General features: G+C 39.9%; 1 protein-coding gene across 1 annotated transcript in view; it reads left to right on the plus strand.

The window, feature by feature from the left end:
- Nucleotides 1-16,395, plus strand: part of LOC129454958 (fibrocystin-L) — a 67,894-nt gene that overhangs the window by 5,031 nt on the left and 46,468 nt on the right. The window contains exons 12-23 of the mRNA XM_073858431.1: nucleotides 42-131; nucleotides 5,211-5,476; nucleotides 5,630-5,718; nucleotides 5,891-6,056; nucleotides 6,210-6,345; nucleotides 6,535-6,678; nucleotides 6,914-7,068; nucleotides 7,157-7,261; nucleotides 7,404-7,550; nucleotides 7,668-7,792; nucleotides 8,744-8,907; nucleotides 9,032-9,198. Coding sequence (XP_073714532.1) covers nucleotides 42-131; nucleotides 5,211-5,476; nucleotides 5,630-5,718; nucleotides 5,891-6,056; nucleotides 6,210-6,345; nucleotides 6,535-6,678; nucleotides 6,914-7,068; nucleotides 7,157-7,261; nucleotides 7,404-7,550; nucleotides 7,668-7,792; nucleotides 8,744-8,907; nucleotides 9,032-9,198 — 1,754 coding nt within the window. The remainder of the gene's footprint in view (nucleotides 1-41; nucleotides 132-5,210; nucleotides 5,477-5,629; nucleotides 5,719-5,890; nucleotides 6,057-6,209; nucleotides 6,346-6,534; nucleotides 6,679-6,913; nucleotides 7,069-7,156; nucleotides 7,262-7,403; nucleotides 7,551-7,667; nucleotides 7,793-8,743; nucleotides 8,908-9,031; nucleotides 9,199-16,395) is intronic.

Genomic DNA, 16,395 nt, shown 5'->3' on the forward strand with positions numbered 1-16,395 from the left:
TATTTGATGTAGGCCTAACTAGTTCATTTTTTTTCCTTTAGGTGACGCATGCCAGATTCAAACCTTATCAGATGAGAAGATAGTCTGTGTGACTCCTAGTTATGAAAAGACCAACATGACAGTGTTTCCAGGTAAAAACCTGAGATCTGATCGCTGAATGGTGCCATCACATTCTGTCAGTAATTCCCTTTATCGTTTAATGACGCACATTACACATGAGAACATAAAAAATTATAAAATTATAAAAATGATATCCCATATACTAATCTTAATTGAGTTTCTTATTTTAGATTATATTATTATTTCTTGACAAGGTATTTGAAATATTTACGTATTTGCCATTACAAAATGACATAATAAAAAAAAGTATAATAATGCAGATAATAGTATGTATGTCACTTTATAATTGTTGCGATGTTGAATCTGGGGAGGTCAGTTGACCAACATGAAGATCGCACACATCTCAATTCTCACAACCTCTCGTGTTCTCGCGACCTTCTGAGTTTGTTCTTCCAAGGTCACCTGGCAAGACCTCCACGAGAACGCAAGTCCGTTCTTTGCGTCCTTGGAATTGAGAAACAGCCATTTAACTGTGGTTTATCACACGTGAGTTCAATTTCTCCAACCACACCCAGGCCTGATTATTCCCACATCAAGAAATCACTTAAATATGCCCTGCCTGACAAAGTGAAGTAGACCAAAAGATCCTCAAATGCTATACATGACGTTAAGATCCAAAGATAATCAGAAACAAATGAAAAAGGAAGTAATTGAGACCTATTAGTCTGGAAAAGGTTATAAGACCCCAAAAGACCCCACAACAACATCCGAAGAAATGCAGGCATCTGTTTAGGTCAGTGTTCATGACTCCACCATAAGAAAGAGATTGGGCAAAAATGCTGCTGAGCAAAAATAACATAAAGTCTTGTCTCAGTTTTGCCAGAAAACATCTTGATGATCCTCAACACTTTTGGGAAAATACTCTGGACTGAGGGGACAAAAGTTGAACTTTTTGGAAGGTGTGTGTGTCCCTTTAGCCTGATTACGTCAGACTTCATACTTCCGCTCAATTTCAGTTCGCTTCTCAGTCTGAGGCCCTGTTTACATTAGAGCATTTGCGTTTTAAAACGGCATTTTAAAATGAAAACGATCCTCGTTTATACTGGCATTTTTAAAAGAATCTTCACTATACATCACCATAAACGCATGAAACATGACCAATCACGTAACTGGGCATGCACATAAAAGTGTAAAATAACTTATTACTCTAATAATAGCTTATCGTTGCGCATTATGCAGCCTAGAGGTGTGCGATATTGACAAAAAAATCATACCTGGATCCTTTGTTGGCAACTACAACAGACACTATTTTTAACATATAAAAATGTGTTTGGGAAAGTCTTCAGCTCCCCCCTACAACATATTAATATTATATGTTGATGTTATAAACCAAAAAGAAAGGTCTTTATGATTTAAAAAGGAAGAATTCAAGTGTACAGTACTAAACAGTAGTGAACTTAAAGCAAAAAAATATTTCAGCAAATGCAAACTTCAATCAAACATAAGAGGTAAACACCAAATAACTTATCTTCCCTTACCTGTCGCTGTTCAGTGTGCAATTAATCGGCTAAACAAGCATTAAATATTAATATGACGTTGATTTTATTGTTTTTAATTTATATTCACAAAACTTATCAACAAAACATCGATTAAAATAAAGAGACAAATTATATGAAATGAAATTCAGTTTAAAGTAGCAAACAAAACTTAAATTAAACTCGAAAATAATGTCTGACCCATTACAATTCTCCCTTCATATTGGCCTTTACAACGGCGCTACATGGCGTTTAAATTTACAGTCTATCTTTCGTAATAAGCTAACTAAATTTAAACAAAACAACAACAACATTACAACAATATTCAAACCCAACAATACTCAAACATAAATATAAAATGGACATTATATATAAGGATACATGATAAAACCATCTGATATAGCGTTTATAATAGCTGGTTGGTAGATGTTTACTATTTTTGGCAAAACCTGTTATGATGGTGAAGGATGAACCCAAATGCAGACAGGATATACTAACGGAAGACTTTTATTAATTGACAAAACTGAAAACAAAACCCACGAGGGGGCAAAACAATATAAACAGGATAACTAAGAACAGGTGGATTGAACACTAAACAGGACTGGATAACAAACTACACTGACACACAAAAACTGGATACACTTAACAATAACCTAGACTAAACACTTGATAAAGATAACACTAGACTTGACAGCAGAACACAGTACTCACAGGTATGGTAACAATGCACAAGCACAGGACAATGAATACAAGAGGATTAAATAGGGGAACAAATCAAGAGGGGAACAGGTGATATAAATCAAATAATAATGGGATAATTAATGAGGAAACAAGGGGGCGGGGTCAAGAGACAAGACTGAGAGCACATGGCTAGGAATAAACAAAGCCAGTGCTCTCACACAAAACATGGATCTGTCATGGTTCTGCCACAAGACTAGATAAAACAAAGGACAAGATGGCAGAACCATGACAGACCCCCCCCCCCCTTAAGGAGCGGCTACCAGACGCTCCCCAGGGGAACACTAAACACGAGACATGACAGACTGGAAACTAGACAGAACCCAAAAAAACATGACAAATAACAGCAATGGCAAACAATGAAGAATTACAAAAGGGTTGGGGTGACACAATAAAAACAATAAACAAGGGAGAGGGGGAGGGGGAACAGAGTGTATGTGAGGAAGTCCAGGTAGGGTGGAGCTGGGTGGGCAAGGGGTCTTGGGTTCAGGGGTAGTGGAGGGCTTGGGACAAGGAGTCCGGGCAGGTTTGGCGGGGGAAGGACAAGGAGGAACAGTTCCGGGAGGAGTAAACGGAGGCAGGGTAGAGGCAGGAATGACTGGGGGCACAAAAGGAGGCAAGGCAGGGTTCCAGGGGATGACAGGGGCAGACCAGGGAGCAGACGAGGGCGAGCCAGGACTCACAGGGTAGGGGAGAGAGTTCAGGGAGGACATGGAGACAGAGGCAGGGGACCAGGCAGACGAACAGGACGACAGTGCAGGGAAGGAAGCAACAGAAGGAGCCGGTGAGACAGGGGGCGCTGCGTCCGGCAGCGGAGACGAGACAGGAACAGAGACAGGGGGCGCTGCGTCAGGCAGCGGAGACGAGACAGTGACAGGGGGCGCTGCGTCCGGCAGCGGAGACGAGACATGGACCGTGACAGGGGGCGCTGCGTCCGGCAGCGGAGACGAGACAGGGACCGTGACAGGGGGCGCTGCGTCCGGCAGCGGGGGCTCTGCAGGTGGCTGTGCAGACGGCAGGGGCTGCAGAGGTGGCTGCGCAGACGGCAGGGGCTGCAGCGGTGGCTGCGCAGACGGCAGGGGCTGAGGGTCACCAACCCCTCTCCTCCTCCTCTTCCTGCGCGGGCGTGGTGCGGTGAACAGGGCAGGTGGGATGAGCGCGGTGGTGGGAGTGGCAAGATCTGTGGAGGACCCCTCGGACGCCGACTCCCATGAAATTCTCCGCTCGCGCTTTCCACAAAGCGACTTGGGTGGGGAGGAGCTCTCTGGGGCTGGAGGATGATGACTCGGGTCGCCAAAGACCATACCTCCCCTGGCTCGATCCTCCGGGATGGCAGTCAACGGGATGGGACCAGCGGTTCTGGCTGGCTCCCTCCTAGAATTGACCCCGGGTCCAAACAGGAGAGGATCGTACCAGGTGGGACCCGGTTCAAGAACTACAGAGATGCTGCGGCCTCTCCTTGAACAGCGACGGTACATCCAGTCCGCTGGGTTCTTAACTGGCTTGTGCATTCTGTTATGATGGTGAAGGATGAACCCAAATGCAGACAGGATATACTAACGGAAGACTTTTATTCAATGACAAAACTGAAAACAAAACCCACGAGGGGGCAAAACAATATAAACAGGATAACTAAGAACAGGTGGATTGAACACTAAACAGGACTGGATAACAAACTACACGACACACAAAAACTGGATACACTTAACAATAACCTAGACTAAACACTTGATAAAGATAACACTAGACTTGACAGCAGAACACAGTACTCACAGGTATGGTAACAATGCACAAGCACAGGACAGTGAATACAAGAGGATTAAATAGGGGAACAAATCAAGAGGGGAACAGGTGATATAAATCAAACAATAATGGGATAATTAATGAGGAAACAAGGGGGCGGGGTCAAGAGACGAGACTGAGAGCACATGGCTAGGAATAAACAAAGCCAGTGCTCTTACACAAAACATGGGTCTGTCATGGTTCTGCCACAAGACTAGATAAAACAAAGGACAAGATGGCAGAACCATGACAAAACCTCCGTTGCAAACCTCCATTTACCTGAATAAAAATATTTTTTACTTTGAAAATGATGCGCTGTCATGTTAACATCAGCTGTTCGTTTACATAAGACTCCGTCTATGTTCATTTACACTGCAGCGCAACGTCTGAGTTTTCAAACTAAAACAAGGTCTGCAGCGTTTGCGAACGAATCCGTTTATGAGGGTTGAAAACCGTGGTGTAGTGTAAATGAAAGGCGTAAACGTAGCAAAAGTAACGCGTTTTAAAGGATAAACGCATTAATGTTAACATAGCCTGAGATAGCAAACCATCTTCCAGTTTTCCCCCGGCTCCGCAACAGCCGGCCAAACAACAATAGAGGGTGGGCTCAGAGCCGTGATGTAGATGCTGATAAATGGAACCATGAATTCTGCTGTCTACGAAAAAATCCTAAAGGACAATGTCCAACCATCTGTTCATGACCTCAAGCTGAAGCCAACTTGGGTTCTGCCCAGGATAATAATCCAAAACACACCAGCAAGTCCACCTCTGAATGGCTGAAGAAAAACTAAATGAAGACTTTGGAGTGGGTTAGTCAAAGTCCTGACCTAAATCCTATTGAGATGCTGTGGTGTGGCTCGAAAACCCTCCAATGTGGCTAAATTACAACAATTAAATTAATTCCATATATATTTTAGATTTTTATAATGCTAAAATTTGAACTTAAAAGAAATTTAAACAAAACTAACATGGTTTCAAAAGAGCAAAGGTTTTGTTAAGTTTTTTTAAATCACCTATTTCATAATCTACGTATAGAAATTTAATGATGTGCTTAAGAAATACTATTTAATGATGTTTTAACTGTTGTGTTTCCAGGCAGCAGAGGATTAAAAATGGAGATGTGGAATAAAAGTAATCCCAGCAATCTAGAAGATGTGTTGAACTATAATGCCAGCATGTCAGGTTATTCTGTGCAGTGGGTGGATTCCCTGTCCTATGTGTGGCCTCTTGAAATGAATAACTTTGTGGCTCGATTCAGTGGTTTCTTCGTTCCAATGGAAACTGATAACTTCTATTTCCTAATCAGAGGACAAGATCGCTGCATGCTGTATTTCAGCAAGACAGGTCTTCCACAGGATAAAGTATGTCCGTGATAACAGAATCAATAAATTATTTTATAATTTAATTTGAAGTTACAACCCAGACAGTTATGTCAATTATAAATCATTAATTATCGTAACATATAACAATGTAACATTTTAATTTAAAGTTGATATAATTTTATATTTTTTCAGGTCAGGATAGTAGATAATCCTTACAGTACATACGGCTTCTATTATAGCTTTCAGAAGTCAGAGGTCATGCCCTTAGAGAAGGGAAAACCGTAAGTGTTTTTTAAGAATTCAGATCAGAAAATCTGGTGACATTCATTCAATAGCAAAATAAAAAACATGTGTGTCTCAGTATAACCTGTTATTTTATACAATATTATATCATACATAACAATCGTATCGTTAACTATAAAATAAAGCTTTTCTGCTTCCAATGTGCTGCAGATACTACATTGAGGTTCTAGTGCAGAAGTATTATTATTCTTATCAAGCTTCAGTTGACGTGGCCTTTTTCAAAGACATCAGTCATTTCACAGAGCAGCAGACTAAAGAAGCCATCCATGAGAAACAGCAGATAAAAGCCAACTATGATGTTTTTCCCGAGCAACAGGTGAGTTACAAAAGATTATTAGGTAAAGTTCCAAGAAGGAAGTTAATAATGTTTAGAAATTCATAATCAGCAGTATACCTTTAAAAGGGTAAATGTGAATCTCAGATATGAAATGATGTACCCATTTGTGTTTAAATATTTGTGTTGTTTCAGGTGATTCGTCTTGAAGGATGGGCACCAGTAAGCACCATCCAAGAGGTGCAAACTTTGAGAATCAGCAGTAACTGCTTTTCTATGAGCATCTGTGAAAACACGTATTACATCCTGGCATACAGAGATCAGAAAACAGGTGCATTACTGTACTTCACTCACTACAGATATTGTAAAAATCAAGCTTTTGTTTTTGTGATTATGTTTTAATGTTTATCTTTCTTCTCCAAATATTTTAATTCACCATCCTCTACATTTAGCCGACTGAGTGTCTTTTCCTTGATCATTTTTGTTTTACTGTTTACTGATATAGTTTTGCATATTACAGGACTGATTCCAGTCAGTGCATCAGCTTTGGACTTACAGAACGCTCTGAATGATTTGTGGACAATTAAACCAGACAATGTTACAGTCACAAAGCAGGAACTGAGCACTGAGTCACTTTACAATGTGACATTCAACTCAAATAGAGGTGAAATAAACAAATATCACAATATAAAGAGAGTGAGTGATCTGTTTAAATTTCCTAACTGATTTTTCTGTACCAAGTAGAAAAAAATTAAATGTACTTGTATTATTCTCATTTATGAAATAGTTACACACTTTAATTTTAACACTCGGTTGTGACAGGCACACTGGGTTGCAAACATCTCTTTGCAGACTGCACTCAATTGGTTTCTATCATTCTGTAAATGTTTCAATCTTAGGTGACTTTGAGGATCTTCAGTATTGGAGCATGGGGCCAGATGTAAACATCACAGTTACTGAAGAAGTAAAAGGGAAGGCCAGTCTGGAGAGTTTCACCCTGATGTGGGATGGAGTTCCTTCTTCTCCTTTGCCTTATGATGCATCTGGGACTGAGGTTTTGTTTGTTTATCTGATAAATCATTAGGCAAAACATTCTTGTACAGGTACATGTCTTTAAACACTTTCATTTTGTGATTTTAAAGGTGATGGATGCAATAAATGGGATGCTCTCCGCTAAATGTTCATCCCAGATTCCAACCACTGAGAATGTCAATGTGAAATTTTTCAGAGATTATGAGGATGGCAGAGTAAGTAAAGCTTGCATTGATAATTAGAATCAAACTATTGTCATTTACTGAATTTATAATACGCTGCAAAAAAGTTATGTCACAATAAAATTACTTCATTTAAAGCATCAAAAGGACAAACTGTATTTTTTTGTCAATCCAGTTATCAACCAGAGGAGTCCGGGTCAGAGACACTGAAGCTTTCTGTGGCGGCTGGTCTGTAAGAAACCCAGGGGTTATTTTTTACTACTATGACTCTACAATATATGGAGGATACTACAACCAAGTGCCACTACAGACGTACAATACTGTAAGCATCGCAAACATCTCATGATCTCCTCTTGTCTTAACCCAGAATTGAAAAAATACTTGAAGATAGAAAATTTTAATTCAATAAAATGTGTGGAAATTATATATTTTTTTGCAGCTCTGCTTGGCCTACAAAGGCCATCTGATGAATAAACTTGAAGTGTACTTCAGTCACTACAACAATGCAGGTTATTACCAGGAGGAAACAACAAAAATATCTGTGCAGTTTGAATCAACGGATGAGTATGTTTACTGTACTTCTTCAAACAAAGTATCTTTATTATTCAAGTGATGAATTTGTTATTTGCTATCCACCTTTTCCTTTCTTCTTTGTGGGTTGCACCATTACAGCAAGTAGGTAATGTTACTGTAAAATATTTTTTTGGCTCTATGATGGCAAGCAGCTGAGGCTTTTGTAGAAACTCAACCATGAGTGTTATGACCACAGGCAAACAACAAGAGAAGAATATAAATGCCATTTAAAGGCCTACTAAAGTGCTTTGGCAGTACCGCCACTCCCTTTATGCAGAGTGCACAGTTTGCGTAGGGCACCAATTACCAGGTGGCATTTTCTCGGTTGCTCAGAAAAAAGAAACAATTAATTCTGTATAAATATGAAGTCTCAATAAAAAAAGACCTTCACAAATAAGTTCATAACCTTGTTAAGTTTAAAGGCAGGGCCCATGATCTCCAAAGGCCAGTGTAACAAACACGCCCATACCCCAATAGACTCTGGACCATCTTTTGATAGACCTGCACACATACGCAATCTAGGAAACGATGTCGTTTAGTAGACACGCACCTTACTGCTGTTTTGGTAGTCGGCCGGACTCCCTTTTCCAAAACGTTTTTCAGAAATCGTGTACTCCTCTTTTAAATAAGTCAAAAACAATCAAAAAAGATTAAATCATGATTTCATTGTAGTGCTTTTTTTGTGGAAAAAAATGTACCCTGCAAAAATGTAACCTTTTTCATTTTGTGATGACCCCCCCAAACCACACACACGCAACCACTTCCGGCACCCTAACCCCTAGGTCAGAAGTCTTATTTTATAACCCAAATTTTGACAGGTATGCCCTACATGCACACGCACAGCATTGACATTTTGTGGGAAAGGTGGATAAAAAATAGACTAAAACCACAAACAAAGTCTTTTTTGTGAGCTTAATATAACATTGCTTTGGTCATTTTTAGGTGGAAATACATGTGTGTGGATCTCCTGGATTCCATTCAGCAAACCTATATAGGCACCAACTACAATCTGCTTTGGCTGCGTTTGTTTGAAGACGGCTATAACTCTGTTTACTACATAGACACTGTTCACCTTGGACGGGCATCGACTGCTTTAGATCCTAATGGTACTTAAAAATAGTTTTGGTTTCATTTTGACTGGTGGTGTAAAAACAAATAAACAGCTTTTATACATCATGTGAATTAGGTTTAAATTTCTTCAACATTGATTCTCCATGTGTTTGTGCTCAGTTATAATGCAGAGTAGAAGCCCACCTGCTCTTGGCAGTTCAGGACCTTTCTTTGCCAACATTTATGTCAACAAACAAACAAACGGTCGTCAAATCAGCTATGATATCACAGCATGGCCAAACAACTGTGGCTTTGGCATCCCATTGTTTGAAGTTGGCTTTTTGCAGGTAAGTTAATGGAATAATTATGACTTTCTTTTAAACACAAAACAAGAAAAATGGTTCATTTTATTCAAATGGAATTAAGTTATGACTTTTAAAGTTTCTGGCAATGTAACAACTGCCATTTTTAAGACATAAAGATATTAAGAGACATAAAGCTCGACTGGGGCACAGGCCCCCATCACTTTTTTCTTGAAAAATTCTTGCAGGGAAGAAGTGTGCAATGTACTATAAATTTCCCTTGCTTAACCCACAATTCCTACAGTGCAACAAGTAACGTCTCGGTTACGTATGTAACCCTCATTCCCTGAAGGAAGGGAACGGAGATCTCACGTCATTACAGCCGAATTGGGAACACACTTCCAATCTACGTCGAGAAACTTGTAAAATTGGCATGCAGGTATTTGCTCTGCACGAGTATAAAACGAGCGGCAAGTGCAATACCAAATCAGCTTTTTATGCTGAGAAAGCCGACCATCTAGTGCCTGGCCAACCTCAGCAATGGAACAGCAAACTGTGGTGACGGGACGTGACGTCTCCATTCCCTTCTTTCAGGGTACAAGGGTTACATACATATTCAAGACTTTCCCTTTCACAAATTGGGAATCCCTACCAAAGCGCCACTGAAGCTGATCATTCCATTGCCTGCGTAAACCTTCTGTATCTAGATATGAAGAGGCAGAACCTTGGCTTACTGCAGAAGGCAGGTCACTACTTGTTCCTTAACCCACGGTAATGAGCTAGGCAAACTGGGGAGCGAACAATGAATACACTGGCAAATAAAGTAAATTGTTAAAACTTAAAGCAACACTAAAGAGTTTTTGCTCTTTGCTCCCCCTACTGATTGGAAGCAGAATTGTTCATTACCACTGTCGTAAATAATTTAGCCTATTGCAGCAAAGCTGGCTCTGATTGGATTGTAGGTCTGCCGTAAAGCAAGTTTTTGTAGTTTTCACTCAAACTACAGGACCGCGACCCGACGGTTGGAAACTTCTTTTGTGCAGTTTTGGCCGATAGAGGGCTGCAAAGCAGATGTGAAAGTGCCGTTCTGTAACGGAGTGCCTTAGGTGAGGATTGAATCCTCTATACTCAAAGTCACTGATTTTACTCACAGAGCTAACTCCCCACTGAGTGAATCCAAGAGCAGAGATAGGAAAATAGCACAGAGACGTGGATCTTAATTTAACTCATACATTTTACTGAATGAGAAATACAACAAAATAAAGGAAGCCGTGCTTCCAAAAAAACAGGGAAAAGAAAACAGACACAAGGGTCAAAAACATAAACTTACAAGAGTAGCATATAGACTGGCAACTGGTTACCAAAACTCAAGACTGAACAAAGAAGGCATGGCAAAATTTCACTTATATAGAACAAAAACAGGTGTAACACATCAGGCTTAATTACTACGTACCAGAGAAAAGCGCCATCTGCTGGCCAGGAGCTGGATCCTCATTGATCTGGGCCAGAGGTGGGGACAAGTCACACATGGTCAAGTCCAAGCAAGACAAGTCTTAAACCATCAAGTCCGAGTCAAGTCTCAAGTCACAGTTCAGATAAATCAAGCAAGTCAAGTCAAGGGTTCAAGTCAAGTCGAGTCCTGATAAGTTTCAAGTCAAGTCACAGTACTAAAATAAATAGGGGTACATTTTTTCTATAGGTCTAAAATTAGCATTAGGCAAAGAAATCGAATCAAATGAAGAAAAACACTGTCTTTATTTATTTATTATTTTTTAGAGCTGCAGAATTGATTTGTTTTTGTTTGATTAACCCAAAAATGAAAGAGGAACACAAAGGGAGATATTTTGAGAAATGTTTGTAACCAAACCGTTCGTGGACCCCATATACTTCATAGTATTATTTTTTCCTACTATGGAAGTGAATGGGGTCCACAAACAGTTTGGTTACAAACATTTCTCAAAATATCTTCCTTTGTGTTCCTCACAACAATTACATTTTACAGGTTTGTAACAACATGAGTGTGAGTAAATGATGACAGAATTGTCATTTTTGGGTGAACTATCCCTTTAATGACACAGACTTGAGTAGGTTAATTGAGGTTACTGTCTTTTTAAAACAGACTGGTTTCTGCCTCTAATCTATACATTCAAGAAATAAACAAATGTTTTTATTAGATAAAGAATACCGTGTGGAGATCATTTTGTTTGTATGTGCCCTGTCAAGAACAGAAAGATTTTATGTTCGCTTGTTTTTAAAACCCGTCTCTTTTGTGTGTGCACTATTAAGGGCCCTTAAACGTGCACGCACACACAAACGGAGGACAGATTGCAAACAGAGCAGCATAACAGTCGCTCCACGTAAAAACTTTGTTGTTTTTCAGTGCTATGTTCGCCAAATGTATTTTAATGGACTACAGTGTGAGAGACAGTAGCACAACTCACTCTATAGTCTACACATCAAGAGTTCTGATCTAGGAATGATCACGAGCTGGACCAGACACATTCAACCGCGTTCGTCTGCGCTTAGTTATAGAAAGCTCACTTTAGCGCCTTTTTGTGGTTAAAATCACTTGAATGTTAACATTTGCAAGCCCTTAAAACACGTGCAAATGATAAACTTTTTCTGTTTTAAATTTGTGTATCAGTCCGCGAATCGAATTACATGCGAGTCGAACCATGGGTCGTGACCACAGATCAACTGCAAGCACATTTTCCACACGCAGTCCACACAAACACTTGAAAATGTGCACATTTAATACAGACATTATCCTACATGTAATATACAGTAGAGCTACGCCACTGTTATAGCAAAATTCCCCAATACATATTTACGAGACGTATCAGTAATGATAATGGTCACATTTGTAGCGATTTAGCGGGAGGAGGGGAATAAGGTTATTTGAAACACTATAAACCTCTGTAGCGAATTTCAGCGGGAGGAGGGAAATAACGTTATTTGAAACACTATGAACCTCCGACCGAAACACTACGGGGATTCCCAAGGGAATCTTAGATTTTAGCTCAAAAGGGAATATTATGTAGAATTAACTGTAATTAATTATACAAGTTCATCAGGTTTTACCTGGCGTAGCAGAATTAATAATAACAATTAATTAATATGTTCGTCCACCGAAGACATATATCCATAATCGTATATTAACGTCTAAGAAATGTTAATTTCATGGCCTTTAAAATTAACCATCTCACTGATATACAGTGCTACTCGCAGCGTGTAGCTGGATCAAAAGGCAGAAATAGTGACTTTCCTTTCATGAGCATTGAACACAGAAACAATTCAATTGTGAAAATGCAAACCGGTTTATTAACTATAAAATGAAGTACACATAACGACTAACTAAACATACACACATACAATAACCTAAAACATAGATGAGAAAGAAAAGATTGAAAATAGCTAGAGAGAATAAAAGATTGGCAATAGCACTATTGCTTAACATCTGCACAAACCATCGGATAATCTCTAAGGATCGCCTTAATTTTCATAAGGGGTAAAGCTTGAACATCAGCGAGTAAAACGAGTTTATACTTGCATTTGGCTCTTTGTGTTGCGGTGCAAAGTTTCTTATGCTCGCGGTGCGAGCAAGGAGAGAGAGAGAGAATCCAGGTGTGTTCGTTTAAGATGAAAGTCCGTTAAGTTGTTTCGTAGGGCAGAGTGGTCCGCGGGGTTTTCCGAACTCTAGCGCAAAGCCAGGAAAGACTGTCCTGAAGGGACAGGGCTCAGAGAAAAGATGATGAATCCGAGGGACTCTGGGTGAGTCTCAGCGAGTTTCCAAACTGCGCTGACGGGTTACCTGAGTAACCGGGCGATTGAGCGCTCATGAGTGAACTAAGCCACTGACTGAGATACTGAGCGAATTGAGCGAATTGAGCTATTGAGCGAACTGAGCCATGAGCAATGATGGCTTGGGCGATAGGCCGTTTTGACCTTTCACATGCTCAGCCCATTTTGGGTGTACGACCAATGTGTGAAGTGTTCGGTCGCGCGGGGAAACAAGCCTTTGTTCTTTCAGACATCACATTTGCGTAATTGCATAATGATAAAACTTTGTTTCCATAACTCTTCAAATCGATACTAAATGACATTGATGCGGCTTATGGTAATATGATACATAGAAATGATTGGGAAATAAAGAGTAGATTAATTTGATACTAGACAAGACATGGGTTTAAGATCACGTTGAATAATAATTTCATACCTAAGATATGAACCATGCTACAGTGAACAAAATCTAACTAAAGTGTTAACACACAGTTACATCACACATACTCGATCATGCAGTAAAGGGATATAACATATATATACATTTAAACAGCTCATTGTGATCTTTAAATGTGGTTTCATCACAGACATATCGTCTGTGCCCCCTGCTGTGTCTCTGGCAATGGTCAGAATGGTGGAATTCCTTTGAAGACTGCATTTGTTTTAATTGTCGCCCGCTTTACAGCCTTGATAGGTGGTAGATATCTGGGTGATTGTGTTATCAGGACACAGGGTTATCTAAAGTCACAATTTTAGGGCGGTTTACGATCCAGACGCCAAATGGCCTCAATCTGACTCCGAGCCATTTGCTACACCTCCGACCGAAATACTACGGGGATTCCCAAGGGAATCTTAGATTTTATCTCAAAAGGGAATATTATGTATAATTAACTGTAATTAATTATACAAGTTTATCAGGTTTTACCTGGCGTAGCAGAATTAATAATAACAATTAATTAATATGTTCGTCCACCGAAGAGATATATCCATAATCGTATATTAACGTCTAAGAAATGTTAATTTCATGGCCTTTAAAATTAACCTTCTCACTGATATACAGTGCTACTCGCAGCTTGTAGCTGGATCAAAAGGGAGAAATAGTGACTTTAATTTCATGAGCATTGAACACAGAAACAAATCAATTGTGAAATGCAAAACCGGTTTATTAAACTACGTTACACTACAAAAACACACAAGACTAACTATACATACAAACAACAAACAAGCAACATATATGAAAGAGAAAGAATGGACAATTAAGAGAGAGAGAGTAAAAGAAGGGCAATATCACTATAGACTTAACTTCTGCACAAATCATCAGAACTCTAAGAATCACCTTAATTAAAAGGGGCAATAACTTTTACAGCGAATGAACAAGCGATACTTGCGTTTGGCTTTTGTGAGCCACATGTGTATGTCCAGCTGTATGGGCGCGTATGCGAGGAAGAGAGTTCCTGAGTTTGTGGTCACGTGACGGAGTCCTAAGGTGTCCGTAGGAGTTTTTCCTTTTTGGGTTAATCCGTCGGTCTGGTTAATCTGTGGCGATTAATTTGTCCAGTTTGTTGAAGTTTGTCCAAGTGTCAGGGTGCCCGTGAAAACTATCCGAGAGAGGGACAGGTCTCACAGCGAGCCCGGCTGGGCGTCGCGGCCTCGCTGTTGAGCAGCCGTGTGGCGTGCTGTGCCCGACTGTGTGCTGAGAGCATCGATGAATTGGGGTGCAGGCCTCTTAACCTGAGCTTAGACCAACCCCTTGAAGTTCAGATGACCAATCCAAAAGGGTGTTGATAGAGTAGGAAAACTTTGTCTTTGTTTTACCAGACTCATTTGCATAGATGGACTATGCTAAAGATTTTGTTAAATAATAATTTGGATTAATATTTAACAAGTTTGATATCAGTTATGGTAAGATGATGCACATCATTGATCAGGAAAGGAAAAGGGTATTATTAAGAGTGTAAACAAGGTATGGTTTGAAACACACATCAAATAGTAATCTCATGAATGTGAATTATGAGACATGCTAAGATGAACAAATAATCCTTATAGTGTTACAAGAAAGTGGTTCATTACTGATACAAACATGCAATACAAGGATATATAATATATACAATTTAAACCAATTTATTTTGGTCTTAGCTGTCTTATCTTATCTTAGACAGACACATTTTTGTGTCATGGCTTTGAGGTGTTAATTTGCTTAGATTGACACAATAAAAAAGAGAGAGTCGATAGGTCTGGGAATGTGTGTTATCAGGAGATTAGGATCTTCTGATGAAAGCGTCTGAGCAGACCTGGTGACAAAACTCAACCTAGGGTCACAGCATGAAACTGTTAACGACCCAGACTGAAGAGACCTCCAGTTGACGTCCAGCCAGATGTTACACATTTAAAGCATAATATGCAACCAAAGCCAAATTATGACAAACAGGAAAGATTAACGTTAATTTATTGCGTAATAGTTATATAGTGAACTGACTATAAAGAGATGACTTTCTTACCTTACTGTTCTTGACGTTGTGGTTGTCCTGTCAGATATTCTTGCGTTTCATATTTTGCATCTGGCAAATCTTTTTTTATTGGCACGGTCCAGTTCAAAGTCTTTATAACAAGACTATTTGTGGAGCTCGACTAACGTTACTGTCTGCCATGTTTGGTGCGGTTTGAATTGTGCAGCGGGCACAGACGCTGATTAGTGGTGCTGACGTCACAATATTATTTTTTTATTTTAAAGAAATGTATTAATGTTTGTTTATTATTTATAAGTTCAAGTCATTTTCGAGTCTTCCCCTTTAAGTCAATTCAAGTCTCAAGTAACTTGTTCTCAAGTCAAAGTCAAGTCAAGTTATTTTCATACTTTAATCAAGCAAGTCACAAGTCCTGAAAATTGTGACTCGAGTCAAGTCATGTGACTCGAGTTCCCCACCTCTGATCTGGGCAGAAGCAACCGGTAAGATACTGGGTTTATCTTCCTGAACCGGGATGTGAATTGAGAGCCTCTATCAGAGACCATATCTTGTGGGAAGCCATGTTTCCTGAACACATGATGCATAAGGTGCTCTGCAGTCTGGCTTGCTGTGGGAAGTTTGGGTAAAGCCAAGAGGTGACATGCTTTTCAAAATCTGTCCACCACCACCAGAATAACTGTATTACCTTGTGATTTGGGCAAATCTGTTACAAAGTCCATAAATATGTGTGACCAGGGATGTTTGAGGATAGGTAAAGGGTGCAGTAGTCCTAGGGGGTGGGTTCTGGGTTCCTTATAGTACAAGTGCCAACAAAATCCCGAACATCTCTTTGTAACTTGGGCCACCAAAATCTCCTTTGAATGAATCTGCAAGTTCTTGTGGCCCGCAGGATGACCAGAGGGGAGGGAAGCATGTGCCCACGGCAATACATCAGAGCGTAATCGGTTAGGTACAAAGAGACGTCCTGGTGGACCATTAACTGGATCTGGCTGCTGCC

This window comes from Misgurnus anguillicaudatus, chromosome 20 (genome assembly GCF_027580225.2).
Source record: "Misgurnus anguillicaudatus chromosome 20, ASM2758022v2, whole genome shotgun sequence".
Lineage (NCBI taxonomy): Eukaryota > Metazoa > Chordata > Actinopteri > Cypriniformes > Cobitidae > Misgurnus > Misgurnus anguillicaudatus.